Source organism: Austrofundulus limnaeus, unplaced genomic scaffold, assembly GCF_001266775.1.
Source record: "Austrofundulus limnaeus strain Quisiro unplaced genomic scaffold, Austrofundulus_limnaeus-1.0 Scaffold7, whole genome shotgun sequence".
NCBI lineage: Eukaryota > Metazoa > Chordata > Actinopteri > Cyprinodontiformes > Rivulidae > Austrofundulus > Austrofundulus limnaeus.
This window is the reverse complement of record NW_013952409.1, coordinates 1,955,426-1,966,551: the sequence shown is the minus strand read 5'-3', so window position 1 is coordinate 1,966,551 and position 11,126 is coordinate 1,955,426. Positions and strand designations below refer to the sequence as shown.

At 38.5% G+C, this 11,126-nt stretch overlaps 1 protein-coding gene across 1 annotated transcript in view; it reads right to left on the bottom strand.

Annotated features, from left to right (window-relative positions):
- Window positions 1-11,126, bottom strand: part of ank3b (ankyrin 3b) — a gene marked incomplete in the record, with an annotated part of 112,918 nt that overhangs the window by 34,222 nt on the left and 67,570 nt on the right. The window contains 9 exon segments of the mRNA XM_014032731.1: window positions 602-830; window positions 925-1,021; window positions 1,403-1,610; window positions 1,728-1,939; window positions 2,113-2,267; window positions 5,338-5,562; window positions 7,225-7,257; window positions 7,854-7,960; window positions 9,952-9,996. Of these exon segments, the coding sequence (XP_013888185.1) occupies window positions 602-830; window positions 925-1,021; window positions 1,403-1,610; window positions 1,728-1,939; window positions 2,113-2,267; window positions 5,338-5,562; window positions 7,225-7,257; window positions 7,854-7,960; window positions 9,952-9,996 (1,311 nt within the window).

The following is an 11,126-nucleotide window of genomic DNA, read 5'->3' as shown; positions in this document are numbered from 1 at the left end:
GCATTTTTTTCTTTTTTTTTTCACATCATGTTGCCTGCTTGGATCTGCTACTATCTCACTCAGAGGCACAAAGGAGTGTTAGAGGTAAAATCGCTTCAACCGCTTTTTACGATGTGGTTTCATTTCCGGACTCTGGGATTTTGTGAATGAGGCCAATATTTCACTTAAAATACATCAACAAAAATATTTATTCGAGTATAGTCCTACCCCACAACTTTGTGCATGATTTTATGGATGAAATTTTACGTATTATACTTGAATAAATACGGTAAGTTCGTAAAGTGCGAAAGTTTTTCTGACAATTAATTGCTGAAAATATGATTTTACCCCACCTTATGATCTGGTAAATGATTGTCAGACATGATAAGTTATCAAAACTACTCATRCTATTACAGTGCTCATCGTAGTAGTTTCAATGTTAGCATTATTTTAAGTAACAAGTCATTAGTAACCTCCAAAAAAGTAGAAACTAATAAAAGATAAAATCTTTGATTATCACATGAAAGTCATTTTAATGACAAGACATGTCTAAGTAATAACATGAAATCAGAAAAGWACAGGTATTAAAGGTAAATGAATCCCAAACAATACGGCTGAGTACCTCTATGTCTTTGCTCCTWGCCACCTCCTCAAAGTTCTCCTGCTGCTCCAAGGTTTTGTCMACCTTGTCGTCCGTCATGCAGAAGCACCTCAGACTGGACTCTACTGGGTCGTTCATCTTAGCGAACACAACAAACTTGGCCATGTAGGGAACGCAGATCAGCTCCCTATAGAGCTGCGTGGCTAGGCTCACCGTCTCTGGGATCTGGTGACAGTCCGCTAACCAGAACCTGAGTCACAAACAAACAAAGACGTTTATTTCAGACACAGGAACAAGTCTAGTGAATGTGTAAATATAAAGACAGTGAAGTTGTTGTGTCTCACCTGGCGGAGACATTAGTGGTGAAAGAGACACAGTCGTTGACAAACGTGAGTGGAGTTGTGCCAGTGATGTCCTCCCACTGCGCAGGGGATGTACCACCTAACGCACACAGAAAATGTATTATTTCACAATTCATTGTTTGTAATCTAAATTTTAGGACAAATCATGGAGCAACAATTTCCAAAAGACACCAAGGACCTGGACGGCTGAGAAAATAAAGACATTTTCATTTGTACTGAATTTCTTTCAGTGAACTAAACAAACTAATCAAACGAAGTCATATACACTCACGATTTTTTGCTGTCTTAAAATATCAGATTTCTTATAACTGAACGTTTAAAAAATAGGTAAACAATTGTTTTTTTAATGTATTTGAGCCAATTAAGGTGGAAACCGGTCGATAACGGTTTCAGGCCGATCACTCGATGCATCTCTACCCAAACCCTCACAAATGCAGCGGTACAACATCCATCCACCCACCTGTGATGCTGCAGAGGAGGCGAAGGCAGGGGGTATTGTCACCTTTGTAACCATTTGTAAGCCCGTCCCCTGAACGGGGTGGGACTGGGATCGTCATGGTGATGGGCTTGTGAAACTTCCTCCTTCTAGGCTCCACGGTCACAATGGGACTGAAAGTTGCTCTGTTACCGACAAGCTTCTGCACAGTGTCTTCAGGAATTGGCTGGGCCTGGAAAAATTGAAAAAAAAAAAAAAAAGATTCAGTGTTTAAGAGGTTTGTGAATCTACTGTACACATACAATTCATTGTGCATTTAAAAGTACAGATTTATAAATCTCAAACTCACCTGCAACCCAACCTTGATTTTCTTGGTCAGCGCCCCCTCAGGGAAGGAAGCCTGAACCAATGGCACGCTCCRGCTGCACAGAGTCCCACCCTCTGGTCCCATCTGATGGGTCTCCTGTCTGATCCGAGACACCACGGCAAAGTACTGTGGGAAGTCTTTCGTGATGATGCGGCAGACTCTTTTCTTCTCGAGCTCCTCAGGACTGTCCAGTTCTACAGTGAAGTGTTTATGTTGTAGCAGGTAGACGACATATTAATAACATGGTAAACATGAGACACAATGTGCTTGCTCTCTTCAATTCATGCAATCTTAAAGTCGGTTTAGGTGTGAACGCTCTGCAGAGTGATGCCTGGTACGATGACTACATAGATAACGTGTGCTTCACCTTCATCCATCCCATTCAGGAGCTTGTTGAGGTCTTCAGTCCTGCAGTCGTAGACGTGCTCCTTCCAGGTTTCTCCATTCTCACTGCGCAGCAGGATCAGCTCTCTCTCCTGGCCTCGCATGGAGCCAAAATGTGGGATCTCCACTATTACGGGCCTGGTAGGGTACACGTCAGGAACATAATCAAATTAATAAAGTTTTAAGTATACATTTGCCTTTGAATTAAATAAACAAGCAAGTAAAACCAAACAATAGCAAAATCAAAACGTTAATTCACTTTTTGTCTCTAAAATCTGCTTTGAGTGGATGGAGGAGATCGTATTTTCTCTCCTTTAAAGCGATGTATGAAGGTGATGAGAAMCCAAACTTGTGGAAAATTAAATCTCAAATACAAACAATGAAATATCTTTAAGCACATCAACTAAAAAAAAGGAAATTTTCAGCTACACTAAAACTTGAATGAATCTAAACTGAGCTGCCATAAATTAAAAACAGATGTTGATGCTGATATCAACAATGTAAAGACGTGTGGTTCTGCTGATGACAATATTCAACAATAACAGCTGCAACTGTGAACCTGAGGAGCTGAATGTAATGAATGAGATGCAGTGAATGGGAAAGGTGGCAACAAAAAGCTGCACAGCCCTTAAACAAGACATGACAACAACACAAAAGAAGAATCTCTGAAGAACACAAGGACGTTCCTCAACAAAACGRGCATTCCTCAACAATAAAAGTTTTCAAATGAACTAACTGATCACATTGGTTTGGATCAAACAGTTTCATCTTCAAAAGAGGCTAGAGTAGAACTYCTTGTATCTCAATGTTACTGCATCTAAACTAGTGTGTATTTTTCAAAACAAAGCAAAAAATGACAGTTAAGGTTCTTTTATCAAGCTTCAATAAAAGCGACTGGTTGATGGTGTCGTTCTAGACTGATTGATTRAAACCAGCACCTGAAGGAAACGTAAGGTAAATGGTTCTTTTCCAAAACCTTGATGATATTTTTAGGACCTGGCCAGTGCCAAACAGTTTTTAATTAAAGCCTTCCTGTTGCTGAATCTAAACTGAGCTTAACCCAATCAGACAATAGCAACCTTTGTTGAGGCACGCCCACTCATGTTTTGCAGAGACCTTTATCTTTGAAAAAAAAAAAGGATGAACACAGTAACCTCAGACTCAAACTGTAGCATAAAAAGTAAATAGGGGTTAACTGTGATTTTTGGTGGTCCCAGGTGATCCATACTTTTTTATTGGAGGGTCAAAATGAACTAAATCCTAATTAAATTTGTGGTTAATTATCAGTTTGTCTGTTTGCTGACAGACATCGTTATGAATTCAATCTGATTCATGCACACTTTGTCTGGAAAGYATTAAAATAAATACTGTGAGATGACACAAAACCGATCTTGAATATGAACACAGCAGTCATAAAAAAGCAGGATGATGCTCGGCTAAATAAGGAAACTGCTCATGCTCAACAAGCGCAGTCYAGACCATACAGCCAGTCAAAACGTTTACATTCTACTGTGCTTCCAAAATCAAAAATACAATGAAGTCAATGGATTTCAAGCTACCATACATAGTTTTAGGAAGAATTTAACTTCATCATGAAGTCCTTCCATGTAATGTTACTGAAGCTATAATACATCTACTTCTTTSTGGTGGATCCTCTTTGGAGACAGTTTTCTTCCCAAAACTACCAAGCAATTATATMAAAGCTGGATCCTGAAAATTAAACTCCACAGAGATGGGCAAAAGAATCCATCAGCATGAATCAGCCTTGGCCATGCTGTTTCCCTGGGGTGGGTGGGAGGTACAGCAGGAGGGGCTGAGGGGAGGAGGAGCTACTGTATGYTTGGTTCCTACCCAACAAATTTAGTTCCTCTGGGTCCCAGCTGTAGCACGGGACTAACCAAGCTCTCGCCTTCATTAAGGGCTGGCAGCTTTCTGGGAAGATGTAGTTTACTGTGTCCACAAGACAATGAAACACACATTTATACAAAACACACACAATAACAGTAAAARCTTCCTAGAGTTGTATGAGGTACATTTAGTTGTGGTGTACCACAGGGATTAGTACTTAGCCCCAGTCTGATTTCTTTAATATGTTTCTACTTGGCTTATTCAGCTCAGTGGTGTATATTCTATGCTGATGAAACTCAAGTCTACATATAGAAAGCCATGGACCTCAGCAGCCTAGCTAATTTYACAACTTGTCTTTCCAACAGTCTTATCCTTAAGTTTTAATTGATCCCAATTTTAGCAGTTTATCACCAATGCTGTTAGGAGTCAAGGAATATCCTTTCCTTGTAATMTCAGATTAGATGTTCAAGTTTAACTTAACTTCTGATTATACAAACTTTAGTCTACTCTCAGCTTCACTACAGTAATACACTATACAATTGCCTGAGATGAAATGAATGTGGACTAAAACATTTTCTGAGGATCTAAACCTAGCAAAAGCTTTCACAAATTACATTTACTGCTCAAAATGTACCCATTACATTTGAAATTWTTTTTGTTACTGACTGGCAGTTTGAAAAGAGGAAGAGTCTCTTCTCTAATACTCTTTTTCTTGAAGACGTTTCAAAAACATTTGGTTACTTAAAAGCCCTGGTTCTTTGATAACAGAGTGAGGTGTCTTATGATGGGAACCATTTTGGCATGACCAACTATGGAAGCTCCAATGACATCATGGCTGTCTGAGCTGAAGTGGTTGAGCCATGCTCGGGGCTCCGCCCACACCATGCTACCACAGTCAACTATACATAATCGTGATAAACTAAAATACATCTCTTTCAGCGCATTCAGGCTAGCTTAGTTAGCTGTTTGACAGTTCTTCATCACTGAGTAACTTTGTTTTCTTGCTATGTGAATGAACAATTAGAACAAATCCAAACATTTTCAACCCAATTGATCATTCAGATGTTGAAATGACTAAAAATGGCAAAATTAAAAATAAAATATGAGAACAAATTTGTCCAACATTATACAAGTTGACACATTTTAGTATTGTTGATTTTATTATGCCAAAGGAAATGATGAGTTTGAAAGATGAGCTCACTTAAAATAAACTATGTATTCCACATCCACACACATTCACCCTTACATTAAAAAATAGATGGTTGGAAATGGTGATGGCAAGAGGCAAACAGAAGATTTGAACAAAAAAAGCAAAAAGCACAAACAGTATTAGTTAAGTTCACAGATGTTAAAGTCTTACCCAAGAAATTGAGCTCCCGCTGGACCGACCTCCACCAATCTGCTCGCCAGGCCTTCTCCTTCCACCATCGGAGGAGGGGATGCCAGTTTGTGCCTCTTCACCAGCCGACAGGTGATCCTAGTGGGCGCTGTGCACTTTCTAGGTGGGATGATGATGCGCATGCCGTTGTGACGACTTCCTCTCATGGACCCCCCTCTGGCATCGACCATGAAGCTGACCAGGAACCTGATGGAGAAGAAATAGAAAAAAAGAAGTGATGTAAAAATGGGAGATCAGGAAAGAATACAGAAACAGGAATGAAATAGGAAGTAAAACATGTTGGTTTAGCTGTAGTACTGATGAAGAGAGGAGTTTTCGTTAAGGTGAGGTCGCTTCCCATGCTGTGATTTTGAAAAAACACCGACAAGTACGTGTGAGCATAAAGAGAAAACAAAAAGGTGAGCAGGATTCTGCGTTGGCTAAAAATGTGATTAAATAAAGTTTGTTGAAAGAAGCAAACGGCACTGGCTAAAACAAAACAAACAAACAAACAAAAAAAACAGTAAAATTTATAAAATAATCTGGTAAAGATGCCAACACAGGAGCCTTTACTTTGTGTTTTACCCACAGAAGTTTAGATACATTTTTCTGTAACTCACTTCAGTCAAAGGAGGAAATTATAATTCACACACACACAGATCCACACCATGCAACATGATACCTGAAATGACAGATTAGTTTGTACTGGATGTTGTTATTGGAAAAATAGGGGTAAAATGGTCACAGAACAGTAGTCATAAAATATTTCAACATGTGACTGTCAGAAACATCTGATAAGACAATAACACCATTTTCTCCTCAATTCTAAGATTTTACATTTCAGGACAAAGTAGAACGTCATCTGGTCCTCGCCAAGTTTTAAAATTTGATAAAAATACAACCTGAGATGCAAAAAAAAAAATCATATCATACTGAATTGAGTCTATTGGATCTACAGCAAAAAATCTTAAAAGGTAAACAATCAAAGTGTAAGTCTAACTTTAATCCAACAAAGGTATTTATTGTAGATCAGTTAGAGAGTTGAAACAAAGAGAAACAAACACATAGCAACAAGTGTTTTGTGTCTAGAGATGCACCGATCCGATATGAATACAGGTATCGGTCTCCTTATGAAAAAATTTCTAGATTGGTTAGCAGTGACCATGAACCTGATCCATAGGAGCAGATTTATTCAGGCTAATTCTATGCCGAGGTCTGACAGTGACGTCATGCGCTGGTGACACAGTGCAGGGGTTCATGTTAATTTCAAAATGGAGCGAGCGAAAGAATCYGACATCTAGAACTTTTTTACTCTACCTAACCATCTGGGGTCACACTATAACATAATAAACTGAAAATATTTGTTGGATGGCAAAACCTGAACTGCATGGTACAGTGTGCAAACACATATTAGAGGAGATAAAATACATCAAAGTRATGTTTTAAATTATATTTAGAATTATTAATTGCACTGACTGAAACGTTTGAGGTAAGTCAAGCTATTGTTTTTATTCCTCAGTTTCAGTTGTTTTATCATTTATTTTACATTGGGTGTTATACTCTTAACTGCACTGACTGAATGAGGTAAAGTTGTGTTACTTTCTACAAGCTTCACCAAGCTTGTGAAACTATTGGTTTATTTAAGATTGCTGTAGGTTACTGGTGCACAGGAATTAAATAAATTTGGAATTCAGTTACATCTGTGTGACGGAAGTGAAGAAAGTGGATCGGTGCATCCCTRTTTGTGTCACGTGTGTAGCATCAGTTGGTGAGTGAGAGGAGCAAACACAGATGTTATGTGTGAACAGGGGAGAAGGGATGTGATGGTGTTGATAAAAAAAAGGGGGCAACCAATCACAGTCAAATCACCTGCTGTCATACTGCGGGAGCGGAGAGGAAATACTGCAACGCAGGAGGAACAGGTCAAAAACAGAACAAACTACCGAGACCAGCATCAAACTCTTTGTGGACTTTCTTCATYGTCAGAACCTGAACACTAAAGAGGCTAAAGTTAAGTTTATGGTACACCAAAGAAGGAGCCTTTAGCTAAGGGGTGTAGATTCCTGGTCCTCAAGGGCCACTATCCTGCAAGTTTTATTGGTTTTCCTGCTGGTGTGCTGGAACAGAGAAACCTCTAAAACAGGCAGGATGATGGCCCCCGTGGACCAGGATCGGACACCCCTGCTTTAACTGGACTGTAGTTTTCAGCTCCAGCTCCTTCGTGCCTGCAGATATCTGATCCCAGGTGGTTTATCCAACGCTGAACCAAAGATTTTAACATTTAAGGAAAGAGAAACATGAGCCAAGTGTGTCATGGTCTGAGACATTAAATATGGAAATAAGGGAAGTCAAGTTTATTAGCAGATTCAGTGTAAAAACTTGAGACTTGCAGTTTGTTTAAGAGGAAAAAAAGAGAAATAACATCAGAAAGACAGAAAATACAAACTTCCATCCCTTTCTTCTCGTCTTTTTCGCTAATCCTTTCAAAACAGACTTACCCAGAGTGGATGGGTGAGGAGACGAGGTTGACRTTATCCAGGGCATCTGCAGTCCAACTGTACCTCCTCAGAGATTCGTTGTCTGCATCCTTCGCCATCAACAAATGCTGTGAGGAGACAGCACAGTCGCCAAGTCAACCTCTGCAGTATTATGTTGATCACAGGTCGGCTGGCAGATTTATCTGCACCACTTTCCTTAATTTTGGGAGATCGAAGATTGGCCGATTCTTCGATAAGATCGGTGGAAAAGATCGGCTTCTCTAACTCCACAAAAGTCTGAAAATCAGCCACTGTCTACTTTTGCTYCGCTGTGAGCACTACCTAATGTCCAGATCAAACAAGTTTGTAATGTTTCAAGGGTATTGTTCAGTTTTTTTTTCCAAAAAAACAAGAGTGGAACACTGAAGGTGTATTGTGACCTTATAAGACCCAACAATGTCAGCTATTTAAAAAAAAATCGGTATTGACCAAGATCGGAAAGGACAGGTTTTTAAAGATCGATGATTGGCCAGAAAACTGCAATCAGTACACCCCTAATGTTGATGCATGAAAATCCTCTGATGTGTGTCCCATCAGTGTATGAATGTGATTGGCACTGATAAGTCTCCATAGATTGATTGTTAGCTTTGTAGAGACCTAATAAAGTGCTGTGTGAATGGGTAAATGAGGGCACAGATTGTAGTGTGAAGAGCTTTGAGTGTCCTGGATGGACAGAAAGGCGCYATATAAGTACAGTCCATTTACCATTTACTCTTCATCACAATAAACACCATAAAACTTTAAATAGGTTACATTCTGTCTCTGTAGAAAGAAGGGTGTTGAATGTTATAGCTCAGTTATAAGATGAGTGCAGCAAAATGGACCATAAAGCACATTTAAAAACAACCCACCATCATTTAAAAAGCAAAACAAAAAATATGATTCAAATTAGAGAYGCACAATATATCGGCAYTAATATCGGCATCGGCCAATATTGGTCATTTTTTAGAATATCGTATCGGCCCGATATGTRAAATTGGGCMGATATTTACGTCCTATRTTGATTTCCCATTTTTAGCTTTAGTTTCTGTTTTGGGAGGCAAAATGTTTGGTCGAGTGGTATCTGTTTGATCGTGATAGTGATGCTGATGCTGCACAGCCAGGAATAATGAAGTAGAGCCATGTCAGAGGTCTGATCATATATTTATGGTATCGAAAAAAGACACAAGTGTGGTTGTGTGTATATGTATATAAATAATTTGTGTGTTTGTGTAATATCAGTAAATATCAATTATCGACCATAACAGCAATAATTATATTGAATATCAATATCGGATGAAATTTTCATATCGGTGCATCCCTAATTCAAATCCAACATTGCTGCTTAAATGGGGGCAGGAATAAAGCAGTGCAATAAATCTTAAAACTAATGTTAAGTAATGTTTTGATAAAAAAACTTACATAATCTTTAAAATGGAACAAAATCAGAGCAAAGATGTGCAGTTTTTGAATAAAGACCTGAAACGTTTCACTGTTGAAGCATTCTGCAGTGCAACTAACAACAATGGCTGCATAAATACTGTGGCACTAAAAACAGAACAGGCTGATCATGCCAAGCTGTGCATGGCAACTGATGTAAAAATAAAATTATTCTTTTATATGAAAGAGTAAAAACTGAGCGAGGAGTGGGATCGTCTGAGAAAAAAAAAACCTTCCAATTCTCAACATTAAAAGCATAAATTTAACAGGAGAAACATTATTATTGTTTTGCTCTGGGAACTTAGTTGGATCAAACACATTAAAGTGTTATTTATTCAATAAATCATTTAATCAAGTTATAATCTGCTGCATTTGATAGTATTTACTCACCAACAATATAATATATAGTAATGAGGAATTAGGATTTTGGAACCAAATCACCAGATTAATTTTTATTTTTCCTCATCTGACTCWAATTCTTTCTCATTTTATTCTCAGAATATCAACTCACTCCTCAGATTTACTTCTTACCATTTTTAACCTACAACAGTCTTTTTATGCAGTTATAAAATCTAAAACTTGCATAAAAAAACAATGGTACAACATGCACTGGCTGAAGGTGTGCACGGCGAACATCTACCTTGTTGTGTTTCTCTACAATGAAAGATCTTTCCTTACAGAGCATCTGGAGCAGCGTGAGGGGAAACAACATGCTGTTATTCAGCAGCTGAACTCTTAACCACATTACTCTGCAGCCTTCGGCTATTTTTAGTCACAACATAATGTTGGTATTCAAAATATAACAACGTTAATGAAAGTGAGTTCAGTTCACATAGGATGTTGAGTTGGGATCATCTGTGATAACCCCACATATTATATCCCTTTCTTGTCTTCCCAACAGGTAAAAAGACAAAAAGATTTCAATTACAGCTTTAAATTACAAATCAGTGTTAAAACAGGTGTAAATAGTGTCATATTAATCAATATTAATCTTTTTTTTTAAACTGTTCTTTAAATTCCTCAGAGAAAGTAGGTCATCACAGTAATCTCACCTGGACAGAAGCACTAAGAGCTAATCCAGGGTTCCTACAGTTTAAGACAAGTTCAATTGAAGACATTTTAAGATTTCTTTAATGTTACTTGAAATGAATTTTAAGACCAAATTCACAAGAAAAACAGTTAGCGACAATTTCACCCAAATGTTTAATTTAGCACAAAWCAAGCTGCACGAGGTATTCGGTAAGTTATTTAAAAAAAATGCTACCAATATTTTTAAACAGTTGAGATGAATTACAATCATCCTACTTAAAATATTTTAACATTTTTAAGACCTCCGAAGTATTGATTGAAGACATTTTGAGGCTTATTAAGGCCTTATTTTTTGGATTGATGAATTCATTACAGTATCTTTTAAGACTTTTTAAAGTGTAACTTATCCCCCCTGTGAAAAGATAACTCCGCCCCAAGGCGAAATTTGAAAAATGCATCAAAGTGGGTAGGGGAGGGGGTGTGGGTGGGGAAGGGGGGTTAGAGAGCGGAGGTGTGGCCAGAACGAGAGAACGTGACAGGCAGCTACCATTAGCATAATTAATGCTACATGGAAAGTGACCACAGTATCACAGACAGTTACATCTCTGAACGTCTGAGGTGGAGGATTTTCACCCCACACCAGCACCGGACAGAGGAGGAGTAGCGCTCTGACAGCCTGACAGAAAAAAATAAAAGCACCTGCGGACATGAAAGCACCTGCTGTGAAGCAGGAGGAAAGGAGAGGGGGGAAAGTAACTTATTTCTAGAGGCAGAACGGGTTGGAAG